The sequence below is a fragment of the Anopheles darlingi genome, chromosome X, assembly GCF_943734745.1.
Source record: "Anopheles darlingi chromosome X, idAnoDarlMG_H_01, whole genome shotgun sequence".
NCBI lineage: Eukaryota > Metazoa > Arthropoda > Insecta > Diptera > Culicidae > Anopheles > Anopheles darlingi.
In genome coordinates, this window is record NC_064873.1 from 5,319,801 (window position 1) to 5,342,310 (window position 22,510).

Consider the following 22,510-nt stretch of genomic DNA (forward strand, 5'->3'; position numbering starts at 1 on the left):
CAAACCCAGCAGCAGTAGCACCATTTCACCCCCCCGCCTGTTGAGAGGGTGCATGCTAACACGCTCCCTTTGACGTACGGAACCCCCCTCCACTGCTTCTGTATTAGCATAAAACACATATTTCCATTTGACCTGCTCCTGCTTCCGATCGAAGCTACGTTTCGGCTACGCTACGTCATCGGCTCTCAAATTCGCGCCACCGTCACGCTAACCAACCCTTGATGACGGGCTTAACGGGCGCTCCGGATGGCGGCAAACCCGCACGGGGTCCCGAAAATTGAGAATGACAGTAGTAAAAAGAAATATTTTATACGTTTATTATTCCCCGCGGAAGAGGGGATGGTTGGCGGGTCTCTAGCGGCGGGAGTCAAAATGGCGCGAACCAGCGGACCGTTAATCCCATTGCGTGATGCCCCGCTTTGGCGGCACGGAACCGGGCAGGAAACGGGAGGAAAAGGGGCAATAAAATGGTCTCGCACTCGCATCGAATCGCGTCCCTCGAATGCCTTTTGAATGCTCGATGTTGTGGGTGCGCCACTTTATTCGGTCAGGTTTTTTTTTCTCCGGTCAGCCACAATCTAAACCCCTCTTTCCGGAACTGGAAGGATTGAACTCTGGCTGGCGTAAAGGCGGAGGTTTGAACTCATCGTTGCTTTGCTTCTCCTGGAGGATTGTCGAATTTGTCGAATGTCCTGGAGGATTGTCGATTTAAATCTGGCCTTTTGGGATTATATACCATGTGCAGGTTCGCTGTTATTTTATCGACAAAAAAAAACACACTCTTCACAATAGAAAGCCAATAATTAGATTATCCACAATATTTTCCTTCGCTAGCAACACATTTTTTGCCTAGTAATTGTCGAATTTGTCGAATGTCCTGGAGGATTGTCGATTTAAATCTGGCCTTTTGGGATTATATACCATGTGCATGTTCGCTGTTATTTTATCGACAAAAAAAACACACTCTTTAAAATAGAAAGCCAGCAATCAAATTATCCAGAATATTTTCCTTCGCTAGCTACACATTTTTTGCCTAGTAATTGCTTTGAAATTGCCTAGATGGCCTCCAGCCAGATTTAAATCGACAATTCCCGGTACGGTTTTGATTTTTAGTAGAACTTTTTTGACCGTGACCGTGAAGAACGCCTAAAGTGTAGCACCGATGATGAGGGAGTCGTGACGTGACATCGAACGCGCCATACATTTTCGCTGGCTTCTTCTTCTTCTTCTTCTTCTTCTTCTTTATTTATTTATTTACTTGGATTCAACGCGGAACAAGTATTTGGGGAGTTAATCGTTTAGGGCATGCATGCCAGTGGTTGCAGTACTTCATTTTTAGCTGCCGCGTCGCGTTCACCACGTTTTGTAATTCCTTTATCACCGTTCCATCCTTTATCACGTGTAGGGCACGCTCACTTGACGGACTTCAACATCGCCACCCGCCTGCCACCGGACGGGCTCGCCTGCAGCATGTCCGGCACGAAGCCGTACATGGCGCCCGAAGTATTCCTGTGTGCCTTAGAGGAAGTCGGTAAGTAAGTTAGGGGGGGGTGCGGGCATTGCAACACGATTGCTTCGTGTTGCCATTGCTAATGCACGTCTTGTTATTGGTGCTGCTACTACTACTACACACACACATGCACACACGCGGTGTCATTAAATTATTCCAGTTCATTAAATCACGAATCGCTTCTCTCTCTCTCTATATTGTGTTCCGGCAGCCGGCTACAGCTACCCGGTGGACTGGTGGAGTCTTGGCGTGGTGGCGTACGAGATGCGGTGCGGGGTCCGACCGTTCGTCGTGCACTCGTCGACGCCGCTGGCCGAGGTGAAGAACGTGTTGAACACGCAGCCCCACTTTCCGCGCCACTGGAGTGATCAGTTCGTCGATCTGCTCTCCAAGGTAACTCACCTTCGCTCTCTCTCTCTCTCTTTATTGCTCACTCTCTTATACACGCTCTCTCTCTCTCTCTTTCTCTCCTTTGTATAGCTACTGAACGTGCATCCGGGCGCAAGGTTGAGCACGCTCAAGGAGCTGCAGCTGACGCGGTTGCTGCGCGGTACCGACATGGAGCGAGTGCTTGCCAAGCGCACCAACCCACCGTTCAAGCCTTCGAAGGAGCACCTCAACTGCGATCCGAGCCTCGAGCTGGAGGAGATGATCGTCGAGACGAAGCCGCTGCATAAGAAGAAGAAGCGGCTGGCGAAGCAGCGCTCGATCCACAAGGAAAACAACGCCTCAGCAGACCAGCGACAGCAGCAACACCAACCGGAGCAGCAGCAGCAGCAAGAGCCGCAGCAGCACCAACACCACCACCCCCATCACCATCACCTGCTGGACAATCAGCTGCTGAAGGAGTTCCTGGTGTACAACCGGTACAAGGAGCTGCGGCGCAAGGCGATGGAAGCGAAGGAGTCCGAGTGGCAGCAGGAGCTCGACCAGGCCATGGCCGCCTCGCACGTCACGCCACCCTCCCCGCTCGCACCGATCGCCGAGCAGGGAGGGGAGTCCGCGGAGACCGCGGAGACGCCGAGTGGTCACTCCGTGCCCCCGCCAACACCCAAACCCCAAGCGCAACCCACCGCCGGTGCTGGAGACAGCCTCGACTACATCGACCGGACACCGTCGCCCAAGGGTGGCATCTAGGCCATTCTAGCACGCCACCACCGGCCCCTTCCTGTGATATCCTTCGATCATGGCAACACCCCATCCCCGTTGATCCGATGAATATCCGATGATACATCCACACGCATCGGTGTGCAACGGTAGCTCCTTTATCCCGTGGTAGTGGTGGTGGTGGTAGTCGCAAGTGTGTCTCTATTAAGCTAATGTGATCCGTAGTTGCCGCTTCTCCTTTTCCAACCCCGGCTCGCTCGCTCCCCCAAATTCATCCCCTCAAAATCTCATCCTCCCCCACCAAAGAATCATCCCCAAAACCTGGTAGTTGAAAGGATACATTATTATATGCTATATACACGTACATCTACAACTACACTTATACATACATGCACACATGCATACAGACACACACACACACACACACTCGTAGCGAAAATGAAAAAAAGATAGATATACATATTAGAGCGAACGAGTAGAACTATAGATTTCGTCCTTTGTCGGAACGAACGCCACGCGGGCAATCAGCATAAAGAGAGAGAAAAAAACACAGGAGCGCGACAAACACTGTTCGGTCGATGAACGGTGGCGAACGAATCCCGCAACTTGCCAGCAGCAGCAACAAGCATCAAGCCAAGCTGTGTGAATAAATCGAAGTAAACCAAACAAACCGACCGACAGACGCGTTCCCGATCATCGGTGGTGCATTCGTATCCGAACAAAGCTTCCCCCAGAAACTCGAAATCGATTGAGATCGATTGAGCGATGTGCTGAGCGCGAGGAAACCGGACCAGGATCAATCAATTAGCCTCGTTACCGGGACATGGGACCGCTTCCGGTACGAGATGCGCCTGCGTGTATGTGTGTGTGTGTGAGTGAAAGGTAGGGCATCTATCTAACCGGTAACCAATGGTAACCGCTTCTTGAGGGGCTTTAGCTTAATGGGGAATGATGGAAGTCCGATGGAAAGGGATGATGTTGGTTGCTGCTTGTGCTCTCCAAATTCGCGACGACGCTCACTAGACGTCACTGGACGACGCCACCAACTCGATTCCTTTGTTTGTCCCCCCCCCGGACCGGAGCGTAATGAAAAATCCGAAACAAAAACAAAGCTGCGATTGGACCTCGAATCGACCATTGTTTTTTCTGGTGTAAGGACTGCAAGACGACGACGAACGCAATAATGCTGCAGCTCTTCTATCTCTCGGAATCATCGGTGCTATTCACGGAGCAAGCGTGAAGCCGCTCCACAACCTCTAGTGCTTCAACAGCACCTTGCACCCTGCTTTTTGCTTGCCCCTAGTGTCCCGTTCCTCGAGCAATCAATCAATCCATCCAGCAAACACTCCAGCTGCTGCTGTTGCTGGGCTAGCGCTTGCATTGCAATTATCGGTTCGTACACCAATTCAACTCTCTCTCTCTTTCGCTCTCTCTCTCTCTCTCTTTCTCTCTCTTTTTTTATTTCCTTTGACACCTCCTCTTCCTAGTCAGCGGTTCTTTGTGTTCGTTTGAATGTCTTTTTACATTTCTTTTGATTAAAACTGGAATGGTCACCCCACGCCCCCCTCTCCCTCGTCAGCTCGTCATCCACTGGCTTCGTGCTGTCTGTGCTGAGGAAAGATAATCATCATCGTCCCCGGAGGTGGGGGAGGAAGACACACCATTGTGAAAGGGCTAAAGCGCATATGCGCCTTCCACTCCACAGACGCTCGCACACACACACACACACTGCCCAGCGGGAGTTTCTTTGAAGATATATGCCGAGAGCAGAGGCGCTAGCAACCTACGGGCTTAGCCCAGTTCGTTCTACTGGCGTTCCCTCATCAGCCTAACGAAGGCCCAGAAGATTCTTACCTCGCATCTGCATCCACCCTTCTGCTATCCACTCTCTCTCTGTTTCTCTTATTTCTGTCTCCTTTTTATTCTTTCTTTTTCTCTCTCGGTCTCTTTCTCGCTTTCTCTTTCTTTTTTCATGTCTTTAGCGTTCTAATAACTTCGATAGAGCTTTCCTTTTGAAATGCATTTGCTGCACACAATAGACACACACGCGCACACGAACACACACACACATCTGGCTAACGAACGTGATGAAAAGCGACAGGGAGACAGACACGAAAGACAATTGGCCACCGACGTGAGAGCATCGTCACCTGGTGCGCCTCCACTGGCGGCTTTTTTCGCTTTGATGGCAGCACCCTCCCCCCTCCCTTTCTCCCCCTACCTTCTCCGGGGGTGGTTGATATCTTTAATTAGAAAACCTGTAGCACGTGTGTCTGGCCATGGCCGTTTCGCCGACCCCTTGCCCTTGCACAACAGATACATAACGAGGCGAGGCAGCTTTCAAACCACCCCCTTCCCCCTCCCCTTACTGACCCTGGCACAGCTTTACTGCTCGTTCGCATATGCGCTCGGTGTTCGTATCGGGTGTTGTTGTTTTTTTTTTTTTACATCCAATATGCACGGTTGGGCGAGTGCAGAGGGCAGTGGCTTGTCGTTCCTCCTCTTTTTTCATCAGCACCTCCTCCCCCCGTAGACATGTGACCATGCGCCTCCATCCCGGGAAAAAGCGTCCTTTTTGCGTAATTGCAACAAAAGAAAACTCGTTCTGGGGGCAGATTTTTCATTTCTAATTGGCAACGTCCGGACATCATTCCGGACTGCGGCTCGGCGAAACACACGCACACACACACACACACACACACAGAGTCACACAGCTACAATATGCGTACGCTGGCAGCTCGGGAGTGCGGTGCGCGGTCCAAAACGGTTGCTTGGCTGGCATCCTTTTTGCCTCATTATTATCTCATCTTCCGCCTCATCTACCACCGCACCACCGCACCACGGCATTCTCCTTTATCTTCACCATCAACATCGTCATCAACATCATCATCAGCATCATCATCATCGGCATGATAATGAAGGGAAAGCTTGCGTGTGGCGGAAGTGGAGAACACAAACAAAACTCCAGCCCCACCAGAGAGGACGAAAACGGAACAGAAGACGGCGGAATCACTTGGTCCCGTGATGGTGGTGGTGGTCCGGAGGTGGAATGTTCTCTTTCTCTGGCTCTCTCTCTCTCTCGTCTCGGGAGGCTCGCTTCGCTTCGGTTACTCCCGGTGGAGTTCATCTCTTGTAATGGGGATGGGACCGAGGACACAATCTAGCGATAGAGTGTACATTTGGGAGACCGAGGGGAGTTGGGGGCCAAGGGAGGAAGGGAGGAGAGTGAGTTGTCTTTCTGCGTCGTCCCTTTCGATGGTTGAGTTATGAGTTATGAGTAGGCCCCTTTTGTTCAACCCCCTCCCCCCACTTTTCTTTCACCCTTTTTTATTCCGTTGCTTCCTGTTTTTGTTTCCATGTGTGTGTGTGTGCGAGTGCGCGCGTGTGTGTGTATGTGTACGACTTGGCTTACTAACTTCCTGCTGCTTCATAATATGCCATATATGTTATGAGGCCTCTTTCCGACCAAAAATCCGCCCCTAACCACTAACAACCCCCAGAAAAGAAAAGAAAAAGAGAGAGAGCGAGTGAAAGAGAAGGGAAGTAGGAGGGGTGGAGTGAAAGTGACGCATCGTAACCAATCTAATTTCCCATCGCTGACCACCCACAGGCCACAGCGTCTCTGCTGGCTGTGTCTGCTGCCAAAAAAAGGAAAGGGCGAGGGTAAAGTGCGGTCAGAGGCCCGAGTTGGTTTGACATTGTCGTAACGGCGCGCTGCTTGATTACTGCTGCTGCTGCTGCTGCTGCGCAAGGATTGGGTGCTTTGAAGTGGTAGCCACTACCCCCTCCCCCCTAAACAGGGGGGGCACAGAAATCGAGGTAACAGCATTCCTAGAGGTTAGGGTAGTAAGGGCCGTTTTTAATCGGAGTGGTCACTGGCCTCCCTCCCGATCCCTATCGGATTGCTTACGATTGTCGGGCGTTTGCATCGCCCATCGCCCCATTAGCAACAAAATTCCAGCACCCTCATCCCAGCATCCCCTTCGCCAAATCCTTTTGAAATGATGGTGCTCGACATGTGTTTGGGTGGAGTGGTGCATAGGGGGTGCAATTTCGCAGAATACACCAGAAAGTTAGTCCACATACATGTGTCCAGAGCGTTGGACGCGCTGGAATCGGTCGATCCGGAATCCCGAAGCCGGAACTTTCTCTCTCTCTTTCACACACACACTCACAGCAGTCATGGGCATGGGGTGAAAGCGTGCACTCGTATGTGGCAGCATTTGGTTTGTGCACAACGGAACGACTGGATGATAATCGAGAGTAATTAATTTAATCAACCGACATATCGGGTTCTCGGGGGGGTTGAGAGTAGGGGGAGGGGGGTGGAAAGGTGGCTATAAATTAAGCGGAACACAGAGCGAGAAGGAGCGAGAGAGAGAGAGAGAGAGTCAACCGGACTCACTCGAACAGCAATTAAGTAACACGGCACACGGAATTCGTGGAATCGTCGCGGCATCGGGCTAATTGTTGTGCTGTGGTGGCCACACTGAGGGTGTTTCCGAGAGGCTGGGAAGCCAAACGGGGTCACGGTGAGGCCTCCGCACCCCCCTCTTGACACTCACGATTAAAACGCCGTAGTCGGAAGGTTACCTTTTGACGTTGCGGTGCGTTTGTTGTTTTTCGAGTGCTGATTTTGATTGATAGTCCACGCGCATTCCGCGCCAGTTCGATCACAAAAAATGAAGAATTCTTTGGGGCATGGTTGTACACAAAATGTCCAAAAAGATGGGGGAAAATGTGTAGCTAGCGAGGGAAAATACTTTGCCTAAATTATCTTTTGACCTTCTATTTAAAAAAATGCGTTTTTTCCATTAAAAAAAAACAGCGGATTTAACGTTATACAACTGGTGAACATTAATTTTTAACATTATGTTTTTTTTTTTTGGTTTTGCTTCCCGCCCTGTTTATTGTTTATTGTTTGCTGCTTGTAAAGCTGCAGCGTGGCAGTTCACTAATGATGTATTGCCCGCTAATGAGCTTGTCGTCGTGCGTTGGAGCAGAATGCTCTCTGTAGTACGTGGCGGTACTCAGGCTGCGATAAAAACTGCTAATTGAAACACTGGCTGAGCTTTGGAGCCGACTGTTTTGTGATTGCTACTAAACGGGACGGTCACAGACCCCTAAAAAAACACACACACAGCCCGAGACGATGGTCAATGATAGTGTTTCGAGTATCTCTCGCTCGCAGCTCGCCGAAATGCATTCCACAAAAGGGCTGGCATTTGGTATCAGAAACGACAGGTGGTGGTACCTAACCTCACTCTCTCACGCCCCAATCCCCCACCTCCTGACCTCATCTGACCAAGACCAAAAGTTGCTGGACATTTGCTGGACCTGAGATGGTCTGAACTTGGATTTCGGTCGCTGAATCTGAGATCTCGAGCGCAGCAGCGTAGCAGGTTGTTGGATGCCACACTGCGCACTGGCCAGCGAGGAAGTCGTCGTCGTAGAGTGGCAGGTGGTGGTCCGGACCGCCTGCCTGCCTGCCAAATGGCACCTTGCAGTTGGTTTAGCGTAACCTCAACCAAACATTTCCGGCTACAGCAATCGACCCAAAGCATCCGTTCTTTGAACGAATTTCGAGGTTCTTTTTACGTTGTTGGTCGAACGCAATCCAGGTGTGTGTGTGTGTGTGACGTGACGTTGCAGATGGCTGCAGTCCGCGCGACCTGACCTGACACACTTCTCGACAACTTCCCCAGACGATGGACATTTGACGATGGAGCACTCGACACAGCTGTAAGTAAGTCCCGTTTTTCACTTTGCATAATTTGAACGCTTTCCTTCTGCTCCTTCTCCTTCTCCTCTTTCTATCTTGCTTCCTAGTGCTGCGCAGTTGGCGTACTATCGCTGAAGGGAGAGCGAACAGCACTCCAGAAATACCTGCTGCTTACTCTTTTTAGTCTCGTAGATTGTGCGATGGTTCAGCCTGGTTCAAGTGTGCACCCCAACACACACACACACACACGCGCGCTGTCGCATGATTGCTAACTTCTTCTAGGCGGTTCTAGGAACTGGCTATAGCCACTACACCGTCCACTGACGTGACGTGATAAGTCCCGGCCCCAAAGTGCCGACAACTTTATGGCTCATTTCGAAATGGTTTCTTTCTCCCCCCCCCCCCCCCCCCCGGTAAGCTTTCCCGAACCTCAGCATCTGGCAGGTGGTGGTCGCCACCACTCTGCACACACACACACACACACGCACAGCCTCAGGACGAGCACTATAGCTCGCCCCCCCAAAAACCACAAACCAATTTCCTACGACAGAGGAAAACTTAATCTCGATGGTTCGTTGCTCTCAAGAAACGGAGAGTGGTAGGAGTGGTGCAAGGGAGGGGCGCACTATGAATAAGAAATAATACGGGTCCGAATAAGCGCCATTCCAACCTCCAACCCTCTTCTCTCCCTGTCTGTTCTTCTGTCAACGACTGCGGGAGTTTCGGGAACAACGGGAACACACACACAGTCACCCCCTCCCTTGTGGACTCCATTTTTGCGTGTATTTGTGAAGCAAGCAAGTAGGCTACTTAAACGGGAAGGAAGAAAGGAGGGGGGGGGTGTGTGGGTTGCTATTGTGGTATGGAAACAATAGGAGTAGGCCGACTGTTCGACTCAAAGCGCAGAGCAACCGCCCAGAGTTGCCAGAGATCGCAACCATCACTGCAGCCCCATCCCTTCTAGTCAGTAAATCGATCGTGTTCTCTCTCTCTCTCTCTGTCTCCCTCTCTCTCTCTCTCTCCTTTCTCTGCGAACGATTCCAGGGGCTTCCCGTGGGTAAGAAGCAAAGCCAAAAGTCTCATTGTACCCAAAGGGTGGGGGTCTCGCGGTTCGCTCATTATCGTAGAGGGCGGTAACATCCCCCTCCCCAGCCGGGGGCAGACACCCTTAAGGGAGGCTGCAAAATGTCGACCTCCCCCTCCTCCAACATCTGTAACGCCAACATCGGAAACGCTTGCGGTGCCCAATTAAAACCAAATTTATTAACTCGGTAAACGAGAGGGGATGGGGGGAGTGGTGTCAAGGGTGAAACTTTACTGCCTTCCTCCCGGTTTCGGCCTTCCTCACTCAGGCACTCGGGGCGCACTCGCTGAATTGTACAACAAGTACATCCCAGCGACCGCCGAACTGTATCGAATGCCAGGTAGTCACAGGAGTCACAGGAGTTAGAGGCCACTAGGGTGGGGGAGGATGGGAATTAAAGAGTCGATTGCCTTGTACTAACTGTGTGCTGTTGTTGTTGTATCAACAGCATCATCATCATCAACATCGTGGCCCTGATGCCCCTCTTCCTGCGCGTTGTGCACACTTTCATCCTCCCGTCCTACCTCCTCCTTCTCCTTCTCTTCTTCCCTGAAGCTGACGCTTCAATCTGGCCACCCGGGGATCCGCGTAATGGATTAACATATTTTTCGCGCACCACCACCACCCCCGCACCAACCACTCACCTACAATTCTGGGCGGTCAGCGAAGGGTGTCGAAGGGTGCGAGGAGAAGGAGGAGGAGGAGGAAGGGTTAGGCAGGCCAGCAGCAGGCCAGCAGGTCATTTGCTCAACTCAACCGCGTCATGACCTGATGTGCCTCACCTTGCGCGTCGGTAGGAAGGAGGGAGGAAGAGGGGGAGGAGGGGATAAATACGCCATCTCCTCTTCATCTTCTCCACCCTCCAGAGCCCCTGCCCCTTGCTCACTCTCATCATCAGGTCAGCTCGGTTGAAATATTGAATTACAGCCATTACGCCGGGACCCATTTATCACGGGAAACTGGCTGCCGCCATTTTTTTTCTCCCCCCCCGGTTTGGTTTGGATTTATTTCCGCTCTCTCTCACTCTCTCTCTCTCTCTCTCCCCCCTAGCCCAGGATCAGGTAGTGGGCAGCATAAACGGAACGCAAAAAGAGGGATGAAGAGAGGGCTCAAATGGAGCCAAAACTCAGTATCGACACCAACACCAACGACGACGTCGACGTCGAGCGAAACCAGTGCGCCATCGCATCCATCATCCTCCCTCTCTCTTCCTCTCTCTCTCTCTCTCTCTCTCTCTCTCTCTTTCTCTCTCTCTCACTCTATATATTCCTGGATCCTTTCTTTCTGGATTCGAAATTCGGATTGGTAAGGTGCTGGTCCTGGTGCTGGTCCTGGTGGTGGTCCTGGTGGTGGTGGTAGGTCTATGGCAGGAGGCTGGTTCTCCGCCTTCGGCTCCGTGGGCAAATTAGAACCAAATTGGAATCGACTTTGACATCGCATTCGGTGGCCCAGGCCCCCCCAAGGGCCTCGCTTTTGCGTTTTTTGGTTCCTGTACCCTGTAGCTGCCACAACGTTCGACCAGACGTTCGAACTTTCCGGATATATGCCTAGCGATGACTTACCTGGGCAACACTTACTTGGAATCCGAAAATTTCGTGGAAATTCTGTTACCGTTCACAGGACAACTTCAAGTACGGCTACTGCAGGTACGGTGTAGAAGAGTCCGTCACGACCCGTCGTCACGTCACTTGCTGTCCGTCATCATTGGCTCATAACAAAAAAAACAACCGCAAGTCCCGGATATATTTTCCCGAACAAGCTCGAACCTCCCTCAGCAAGTATAGTCAATTAACGTAAGCCTCTTTGGCCCCTTGGTTGCTGTGTCAAAGCATCCCGCTCCCGCTCCTTACTAAACACATGCTAATGAGCTCCCGGGAAATGTTTGTCGCCGTCGAGTCGAGGTTGCACTTTTTCGCTAGACAGAGAGAGAGAGAGAGAGAGAGAGAGAGAGAGAGAGAGAGAGAAGGCGAAAAGACAAAACAAAAACCGCGGGGCGAGATGAGTACCCGCCTTGGTGTAATTAGGTGGTCGTAGGTGCGCTCGTTACCGCCGTACACGCGACATGACTTTGACGACCGATAATGGACGGCGACGCGACGTCGTGTATCCGTATCCGCCCGCTCCGGGCTACCGTTTTTTCGGGAAACAAATTTTAACGATGTCCTTCCGATGGGCGGGAATGAAAAACAAATTACACGCGTCCTAATGTGCACGAACGTATTGACGTAGGTGTGCTTGTTTCTTTGGGGAAAGTTGTGTGCGTTCCAGATCCCGGGACCTGGTATACAGGTGGCGATCCAAAAAAACAATTCGCCTAACGAATTGGCATCGACATTGAGGGGCTAGCTGCTAGTTGCCGTGTGCAGATAATGGGCCTGCTGAGAGCTCGTCTACACAGCACAGCAAAAACTCAAGCACAACTGTGTTGAACTTACCTTGGATACCTGGGAATTCCATTGCTATCCAGGGCTATTGCACTGTCTTCTGTGTTCTTTCGAATTCCCTTTAAAACATGTAGCTGGCGGAAAGGAAGAGCTATTTATAGAGGATACCGCTACAGGCGCAGACCCCCTGGGCTGTTGCTTGCAGGAAGCCTAGCATCGCCCAGGATATTGGAGCCATCGTCTGGCATCACACGAAAGAAAAGAAGAAGAAGTAGAAAGCACAAAAGCGCATCATTATCACGCTCCACGCTCCGGCTATATTGACGCTTTGTTGGCGATGACGAACCTGGTGTGTCAGAACAATAACAACTTCGCTTCGGCCTTCCTGGCTCGCCTTCTACTCTGTCTGCCCTTCCTGCCGAGAGGCGCCTGCCTGCGAGTACCAGACGCAGTCCTCTACCTCGTTTCATGTGTCAAACACTCAACAGCCGCCTTGCGAGGCCTTAAATTGATTGAAAGCAAGCAAACGGAAGGACGAAGGCGGCTACCACTCGCCCGCGTGTTAACATAGCCCCTGCTCCTTCGGGGGGACGGTAATGCGATCCTGGTACACTGGTCGTTCGATCAGTTTTCCACCTGTTCACCGGTGCAGTGCAGGAAAACCGGAGGAGAACCACTTGTTGGACCGGGTATGGGGCGCACCGGTCCCTAAATTGCTGTGTCAACGTCCGACTTTACGCTGCACCCTTAAGGTGCATCCCCTCCTAATCCTCCTCCTCCTCCTTCTCTCTCTCTCTCTCTCTCTCTCTCTCTCTTTCTCTCTCTTTCTCTCTCTTTCTCTCTCTGTTAATCGCAACCTTGCTTGCTGTCGCTGGTGGTGCCGCTTGATACGTTAATTAGGGACACTGAGGGGCGAGGGAAGGATGGAAGGGTGACGAGAGGGATGTGTAATCGTGTGAAAGCGTGGCTGCAGTGCACAACACAGTTGAAGAGCTCTGATCCTCACCGCACGGCTAATGAGCGCAGCCTCTCCCTCTTACCGCCACCAAACCACACTCGCCAATTAAGGAATTGACACAAAGAGAGCGAGAGAGAGAGAGAGAGAAAGAGAAAGAGAGAGAGAGAGAGAGAGAGAGAGCGAGAGAGAACGCGCGCTACGGAATGTCACAAACTGCAGCCAAAGCAACTTGACTGCACGGGTCAAGTGCTGCTGCTCCTGCTTCTCCTGCCGGCGCGAAGCTAGACTGAAATTGGCCAAAGAAAAAGCAAACCACACTCGGAAAAAGCAACGCCTACCTCCGTACCTTTCGACCTCTATATGGTCTCTCTCTCTCTCTGATGTTGAACGAGTTGCTCCCTCCCCTGCTGAGGTCCAGTTCCCTTTCTGGTCGGTCGGTAACAACCTCGCAGACGCAGTCAACATTAGAAGTGAAAGCAAGCAACACTATGCATGTTTGATGATCGACGAGTCGTTTTTTTTTTCATCATACAGATGATTCCCGGTCGCTGACTTGATTCGAGTTTCTAGTCAGAGTAGCATGCCCTCCGTTCCCTAACGGTTCCATAAATCCGTTATGCAACGGATAATACCGCGGTATTACCGCGGTTGTATGGAAGGTTGTATCCAGTTGCATGCAACTTCGATGTTTCTATGTTGCCCGAGCCACGCCCGAGGGAACGCCCTGCGAACGATCAGGAAAAGATCGCAAAGATCGCAAAGATTACGAGAGAGAGAGGGAGAGAGAGCGAGAGTGAGCGTCAGGTGCTGTCTCGTTTGCTCAACCGTATCTTCAAACTGAACCTCGTTAGGTAACGCAACGCTAGAAACGATGACTGAAGGAGGTGCGAAACACGAACACATATTATTCTCCAGCGATCGAACTGAGATTCGTTATTTTGCAGCGCTACAGATTGCATTTGATTGAAATCGTTATCTAAGGCGACATCGAAAGCGTTGCCCGTAGGAAAGGATTTTTATTTTATGTTTATCCCTTTTGAGCTGTATTTGAACAAAAAAACCTTTCCCTCTCGCTTTCTTTCTCTCTCTCTCTCTCTTTTTTTCTTATTCATTTTACAAGTTGTACAGCACTCTATCTTTGCTATCCTGTGGCCTAGTGGGTAGCTGTTGGGAAATGTCAAAAATATAACAACAAAACACAAACACAAACCATCAACAACAGCAAACCTCCACCGCAACGCTCGTTCAAATCAATCTTCAATCCTTTGCAGACTTCAAATAACAACCACGATCAACCTGTTGTTGAAATGGCACTTTATTGTGTTTCCGTAGAAAAATGGCCTTAGAGCCTTAAGCCTATGGTATGAATTAAAACAAACAAAAAAAGCAAGGAAGAGATCGCTGACGATCGAGAAGGCACGTTAGTAATAGAACGCCGACGCGACGCGGTGTCGCAACCGTCGAAGCGTTGTTCGCTTACATTCTAATGCAATGGTCCAGTTCCAGGGGGACCGTCGGGTTAAGTTGAAGTAAAATCAGATGCACACTTATTCCACCGTACGCATCAGGGGATTACCAAGGTCGGCGCATTGAAGTTGTAGGCATTGTCAGCCTCATACAGTGTGTACAAGTGATAGAAGGCCGCTATACCTACGGGGAAGTTGCCGACCGGTGTTGGGTAGATAGTCATCTGGGCCGTGGCTCCCGGAGGCATGCTTCTATTCACAGACGACAAATAGAATGGCGTATGGCCGATGGTTTCTTTGGTCTCGAATAGATTCGCCGGCGCATCGACGCGGATGGTAATCCGGTAGCGCAGGTACTGTTTGATTTCCACTGGCTCAAAGAAGACAGCCATGCTCTGGTAATCGCCGACATCGCGCAGGTGCGCTCGGCGCTCTTGATTGAAGACCAGCGTACCATTTTCGTAGATGACAATAGTAGCGGTAACTGTCGGTGCAGCACATTTCAGCTCAACCTCCAATCCGCAGAGCGTGAACAGGTGCGGATAGTTGACCGAAAAGCAGAAGTCGCCAACCGCCCCCGTTGGTACGTAAGGTGCGCTTGTTGACATCGCATAACGACTGCAGTTCGGCGAACGCTGAACACTGTATGCGACATCGAGCAGCTGCTCTACCGCCTCCGGCGAGCAAGGATTGCTGTCCGCCCATACGTTGATTGCATCCTCAAGATCAGTCACTGAGCAGTTGATATGCTGAGCTCGAACCAGCTTCTCCAGCACCATGCGTGAGATGCCGGGGAAGTCCCGGTCACGGAAATAACGCAATGGGTTGTGTCGGATGATGCACAGGCAAGCCCGGGTAATTTCATCGTAGTAATCGGTCCAGTTTAGCAGCAGCAGCATTTTGAGCGCGTTTTGCTGATTGATCTTGCGCCGTAAAAAGGCACGAATTTGAGCATTCAGGCTCGGTACCTCAAATTTTGCCGCCAATACATCCAAGATCTCGATGTTCTGCGCCGTGATGGTTATCTGCTTGCCGTACATATAGCTCAGCATCAGCAGAAAGGGGGCCTTGGTTTCTGCTGTCAGCTCGCTAATAATAAGAAAAGACGCTGGGCAATTGGCGTCGCAAAACTTGCGCTTGAAGTAAGCGGAATGCGTTGCCAGCACCACCTTATGGCAGCAAACGATCTCTTTGTCCGGACCGAGTATCAGCCGTACGTCGCACAGTTTGGAGTTGTTGAAGAGCTCAGCGCTGCGGGCACCATTGCACGCTAGGTGTTCCCCGGTTAGCCAAGCGCCCAAGGCCGTTCTGCTCGATGTCGCGATGCTGCTACTGGTCGGTTGTGCTGCGTTTGCCTGCATGCCTGCCGTTGCTATTGCTGGGAGCTGCTGGGCAGGATAACAATAGCAAATCAGTCACAGCGAACTATTTTCAGGGATCTAATTAACCTAGCCAAACCTTTTCTATATGAAATAGGATGCCGAAAACGATGACTCACGTTTGCACGAAGTACGCGGGAGGCTGCACCGATGGAGCTAGGAGCTGATGAGACACAAGAGAATAACAATCACTCGCACTAGAACTATTTTCACCGTCTTCTATCAATAAGCCAAACGTTTTTTTCTCGAAAAACCCCACAGGAAACCGTGTAGAGACGCGAGCAAAAGTACGGAAAAACGGAGCGAAAAACCCAAGCCAAGCCAAGCCACGCCAAGCGATGATTTGTGAAAGAAGAAAAGCGAAAAGATCGAACTCAGCGAGATGCGCGCAAGATACAGGGTGTCGCTGTTTGCAGTTTTATGACTCTTAAAAGTTGCATGCCGCTTGGAAGCGCGGTTGTACGCTCATGTTCGAATGACTGATGGTTCGAATGATCTTACGGTGAAACCGTTACAGATATAATGAAAAAACCAACCGGAAGATTCCATTCCATCCACTTTACTAAGTCGAAGTGTATCGTCGAACAGCCGGAATAACCGCATTTTTTTTTATTGTCCCTAGACGAGCGTAGCGTTACCCTGGTATTTCCCCCGCGAACGGTGATAAAGGGTGTTGTATGTCGGGGATTTATGGTTCATGCATATTGATGATGTGTTAGGTAACTGTGTTTCATCAGCCGAAATCAGGGGTCGCTTGCAGCCTTTCTGTTTCTGGTACTCGGGCTATGGCAATCAGCTAAGCTGCCCGACGATGAGCAGAAACTGCAATGCGCTCAGCCGCCGGCCAGGCGTTAAATGTCAAATTATGAAAAAAAATACCCCAAAAAAACCCGTTTGTCAACGGAGCGTTTGAAATAACTTAGCCTTGCCTGCGCCAGCAAGCAACATCATCTGGCGGCGCTAGGGTCGCTTGGAGGATGCCTTAACTGGTTTAAAAAGGAGGAAATTCTACCACAAAAATGGAGGCACTAGATCGCTACTGAAACGACCGGGGATCGTTTGATGGTGGCATTGGGGGTTGTGGTTGTGGCCAAATCCGCCCCGGTCGATAGCTTTTACCTTCGAGAACCGAGTGCCAAACCGCCGTGTGAGTGGAAACCACACTGCCACAGCCAATTGCCATGGAACCGGTAAATTATGTCGCGAGGATTTCGTTTCGCTTTGTGTGTCAGAAATGCGGATAGAGAGAGAGAAAGAAAGGGAGAGAGAAAGAGAGAGAGAGAGAGAGAGAGAGAGAGAGAGAAAGGAGAGGAAAAAAAAGGGAGGACATGTGCGGGAAACCTTGCCGTAAAGTTCTATTGCTGCGACCTTAGATGCTATAGTTACGGTCTGCTGTGCGCGCGAAATTGCATCCGTCATCGATGGTACGATCGTGACCCGGCGTGTGCACCCCTGCTGCACCGGAGACTCAGGGCGCCTGTTTACACACGGAACTGCACCGTATCACACGCTGCACGGTCGTTCGTCACTTTATTTGTTTTTCCCTTTTGCTTTTATTTTTTCCCTTTATTTATCGCTCCACGAAGCTTCGATGCTTTTTTTACTGCTCGAGTCCCTCGCGAGTCGCGAGTGCACCTAGAAGCACCGCACCGGAATAAATGAAATGCCCGCGAGGGTGCCTTGCCAAAAACGCACTTTAATTAATGTGGATGCTACGAGATGGCGGATGAAAACCTGAAGGAGGGCTACGTATTTCGATTAGATTTCTTTAAAACATTTTTTGGTTTTGTAAACCAAATGCTGTGCACCTTTAAACAAGGTTCTGTTAAGTTTATCATTTTGTTCGGCTTTAAATGCGACCAAAACACCAAAAATGAAAATGTCACAAAAACTCACCGTCTGATACGTTGCGAATCTGTGCGAATCTTAGCAACGGGACATCGATTTTAATTTGAACGATGAGGCGAACACGAATCTCTACGATCTCTACTTTCTGCGGTGCCAGAAAGGACGCAGACACTGACACTTGCTATTCATACGTTTTTGTCATACTACTGTGCTACCTAATGGCCTTTCTTGAAGTGTATGTGTAGTTGAAAGTAGAACATTCTCGGAAATTAGAACGGAACAGAAAAAAAGCGAACTGATGGTTTCGTGGCAAAAACAGCAAAAAAAAATCCTTACCAATGAGCCCAGGAACGGTGCCCATTGCAGTAGTTGTAGCAGTGGTAGTGGAAGTACTTTTATTGCTGTTGAATAAGGTGCTTCTTGCAGATAGTTAGATGGTTTATGGAAGCCTTTTTTTTACACAGCAAAGAAGAACCACGCGGTTTGCTGGACGCGTAATGCGAGATTAACACAAAACGGTTTCGGCATTCGACGACAACCGAGGCCAGGCAGTCTCCAAACCATGCAATCATTTTCCATCGTCGGACGGCCACACCGAGGCTTTCGAGGGGGGGTCGTAAATCGATTTTCCGAAAATCAAGGCATCCCCACGGGAGGAACAGGGCATTCAGGAGGGAGAGGATACCGGTCCCTGACCGGAAGAAGAGGAAGGGTGGGGGGGGGGGGGAGGGATGCGTAACAAAAGCGGGCACCAGTTCCCGAAACCCGAAATGCCGGAAAATCGGGAGCGAAAAGCGCCGAAATGAAATGAAAACGATCACCGCCGATGCTCGAGGTCCAGGCAGGACGTCCCGGGACCATGTCCGGGGGCCATGCCAATTCAGCCTCCCTTCCTCACCACCACCTCCCTATTCCATTTCGCATTTTCGCTGAATGCTGCCTCTGGCGGACACTCCAGACATTCCGTGCCGCCCAAAACTTCCTGGCCAACCATCTACCTTCGGTAATTCAATCTGCTGCTGCTGCTGGCAATCGTGTTACCCCGTGGCCAATTGGACTTACTACTACCACGCACCCGAGTCCCATTGGTTCTTCTTCCGGCGAGCAGCTCGTCGTTGGTAGAATGAGGTTGCGCCGAGCACCCGATACTGGAGGCTGCTTGGAACTTCGAAAGGACGTTAGAACTGACTATGGCTAGCGCTGGTAGTTGACCTGGGGGGGGGACCTGGGACTTTCCGGAGCGGTGGGACTGGGTAGATAAACGAGAGAAGAGAAGATAAACGAAGAAAAAAAATCTCCTCAAAAAAGGATACTTCAAGCCGAAAATGGTGAGCTTTGATTGATGTCCTTTTAACCGTCTTGGATGGCCCTTGGCGAGGGGGGGCATTGCTGTGCTGGTGCGGTCCGTAAAATCTAATTTATTCGCAGTTTTTTTCGAACCCACAACAGACACACACGCACAACCATACGCGTGCTCATGTGACGATGTGGCGTCACACACACTTCAAATCACTCACCGGACCGGAGTTTAACCTGCTGCTGCTGCTGCCGCTCCCGGAATCCCCTTGGCCGGAGGTGGGCCGCGATGTGATTAATCAACTCACCTCGGAACATTTCAATCTCGCCGAACCGAGAGTCCTGAGAGGCCGAGAAACCGAGCGCTGCACCCGGAATTTGTCACGCCGGTCATCGGAACGGTCATGTGCGTGCGTGTGCGTGTGTGTGTGTGTGCCGTCTGCTACTGCTGCCGCTAATCGATCGAAACGATTTATCATCGTCTTTGACGGGACCGGTTCGTCCTGCGCAGCAATTGCGGCAAATGGAGCGTGCTAATGCGAGCCGGGGGGGGATTATCGGGTCAGGAGAGGGAGAGGTGAGGGGGATTTGGATCCTTGATCTCGCACGCCGGTGCCGGGGCATGCTGCCATCCATCAATTAAAAGACTACTCATCGTTTCCTCGTCTCGTGCTTCGAGCGAGCGACGCGCAAACAGTGTGGACATTGCTGCATGGTTTGATTCAGGCATGAGGAGAAGTGTGAAGGCAATGTGCAAGCAGCCCAGCAGTAGCTGACATGTAGCCAAAGACAGACAGTAAAACTGCTGAATGTTGTGTTGAAAGAATGAAGCAATTGCGTCGATTCGGGTAAATAAAAGGTTCATTTTTAAGGTTTTTTTTTTGGGCAATTAGAAATAAAAATCAAGAACACTACAAAAAATCAATATCTTGATCAGGATTACTCCGATTGATCGAACATTGATACACAATACTATTGAAACGATCATCATTTAAATTAAACATTAAAAAAAAATTAAATATATTAGCCCTCCCCTTTTCAGACTGTTCCATAGTTCGGTTCCATTTAATCCATCCAGGTTATGCTGATTATGATTTTTTTTTTACACAATAGGGTCCATAATTCATGTATGATTATGTATTTCATGTTGTTTCGTGTTCATGTTTCAACTTCTCATGTTTTTTGGTCATGTATTTCAATTTTCCGTCTCGATTGCTAGCCAAGGGGCCGCTGGTAGATTACAGCAACCATGTTGAAAAAAAAGGACCATGTTGTGTTATGGGGGGGCTTCGTTATTTTATTCTAATTCTTCGCCTTTACTTTTTACATTTTTTTATGATTGCTTATCCTTTCAAGATTATTGTGTAAAATTTTGGGATCAATCGAAGCAAAACTGACGAAGCTATTGATTTTTGAAAAACAGAGCTTCATACAAGGCTCAACGCATCTCGCAAGTTTGAATTTTCGATTCCCAAAACCTGCGTTTTCAAAGTCGGCGCCCATCGTAGCATAAAACACTATTTGCCAGGTAGCCCCGTCGAGATTTTATAAAAATTGTTGTTACTTTTTTTTAAATAATTTTTTTAAATATGTTAAGTGTCGTTTTTTGAGGCAATATCGAAAAAAGCATCACTTTTTCAACTTCAAAAATCTGCCAAAAATCGAAAAATAGGAAATTTAACAAAAACTCGACGGGGCTACCTGGATAAACTTATAACCTAACGAAAGAATATTCATTTGAATATTTCTGATGACCCAGCACGTGGCTACGATGGGCACCGCAAAAAGCACATTTTTGTAAACTTGCCTTTCTATATTGGATGCCATGAACGCAGTTTTGATCAAATCTTCCCCAAAATAGAACCAAATATTCTTGAAAAGTTGTAGTTTAATATGAGATTACTTTGGAAAATTAAAGTTGACTGGTTTCTTCACTAAAAATCGTCAAAAATAAGCCCTTTTTTGATCCGAAATAACCAAAGCCTAAGCTTTGACTGGTTTTAAAAATTTCTGCTTTTCAAGAGCTTTTCGTTGCTAAATTGAAGGGAAAAAAGTAAATGTAAACATTTAAGAAAATGTTTTCCTACGTGCTAATTTCAATTAAAATGCTTAAAAACTATCATTTCCTAAGCAAAGAACGTGTTGAGAGTGAGCTCTATCGACGCTATCGATGAAATGAACGGCCAATCATCCACGCAACATCATCATCATCATCGTCATGTCCAGTTTGCGGTATCTTACCTTGGACGTAGACAAAGGGCCGTTGCTGGGCTGCACCCAGGACAATTTGGAAGGGAATCCTGGAGTGAATCACCTCGGTCCCTCGGTATCGCCTCCGGTCGATCGCGATTCGCCGAGTCCCCTACACCATTGCGTGGAATTGAATATCGGTAAAAACAAGATTCTCTCGCACGAAGAGACGGTATGTGTCTGTCTCTGATAAATAGAAAGCGATAGCAAGAGAGAGAGAGAGAGAGAGAGAGAGAGAGAGAGAGAGCACGAGAGAAAGAGAAACATCAAAGCACGAACCAGCATAAACAGCTCCTCGGATTGAGGACACTCGATGGCATAGAATAGCGCAACATCACAGGACGACGGCGACAGCGATCAAGATTAACCAGCAGCAGCAGCAGCGGCAGCAACGACCAAAACAACAACAACAGCAGCAGTAGCTGGCCGGGAAAGCGCCACTCCCTCCGAACCGCGACGAGTTTTTCCATGCTGAGCTACGCGCTTTTCGCCGATTCCGATTCCTGCTTTTCCCTTTGCCACTGCCGCCACACCAATACATTCGATTGATATCCTCATCCTTCGAGCAGCTAAAGAGGGGTGGAGAGGGGGACCTGAGAAGAGCAACATCACGTAGCACCGCACGTTCCTCGCGGCTGACCACGTGTTTTAGAGGGGCCATACCCCTTTGGTCCTGCGGCGCTCGTGATGCTAATCCTGGATTCGCTCCTCGCTGCTGCATGCATGTGGACTGCACCATTCCTCCACCATTCCGGTGCACATTGTTTTTTGGGTCTTGAACGGCAGAAACGTGCCCGTGCGCCCTTCTCCCTTGCCCTCCCTTTTTTGAGACCAACATGTCCAAGTATCACGTAGCAACAGATGCGACGCCAAATGCGAATGCGAGATAGCAATCGCAAAGCCAGCCATTGGAAGGCCATTGAAAAGCAGGAGAAGGAGAATCAAGAGGGGGAGGAAAATCAGGCGGGAAAGAGAGAGAGAGAGAGTTCCGTTTTTCGCATCCGAGAATTCAGATCCGCTCCTCTAGATCCAACGCTAGAAAAGCGGCAAAACGATTCTCTATAGCTGTGTGTATGTGTGTGTGTGTGCCCGTGTGTGAACATGTGTATGCGGATAAGTGTCCCACAGAGTGTCCTTTTTCGAAGGACGTTACCCACACTTCTAGCCACCGAGATTGGGACCAGATTTTGGATCGGCAGAATTCCAGGAGCCGGATCCGCAGATGGAAAAAGGAAACAGTAGCAGAATGCCCTCGTGTCCTTGTAAGATGCATTCGCTGGCTCCAAACACACACACACACACACACACACACACACAAGAGCACACGCGCACAGACACAGGAGGAGGACATTAATCCATTAATCTTTCGAATATTTGCTGTCACACACATGAGGGAGGACACCAGGGTACTGCTTCGGTCTTACTATCCAGTTCCAGGCCATGATGGAAATTCTCAACAAGATGCACACACACACGCACACACGCGCGCACTCGGAACGCACCCTC

At 49.9% G+C, this 22,510-nt stretch overlaps 1 protein-coding gene across 3 annotated transcripts in view; it reads left to right on the top strand.

The window, feature by feature from the left end:
• Positions 1-2,702, top strand: part of LOC125952447 (serine/threonine-protein kinase 32B) — a 33,689-nt gene extending 30,987 nt beyond the window's left edge. For all 3 annotated transcript variants that reach the window (XM_049681912.1, XM_049681924.1, XM_049681918.1), the window contains 3 exons: positions 1,406-1,531; positions 1,722-1,903; positions 1,991-2,702. In XM_049681912.1, coding sequence (XP_049537869.1) covers positions 1,406-1,531; positions 1,722-1,903; positions 1,991-2,647 — 965 coding nt within the window. In that variant the 3' untranslated portion in view covers positions 2,648-2,702. The remainder of the gene's footprint in view (positions 1-1,405; positions 1,532-1,721; positions 1,904-1,990) is intronic.
• The last annotated feature ends 19,808 nt before the right edge of the window (positions 2,703-22,510 follow it).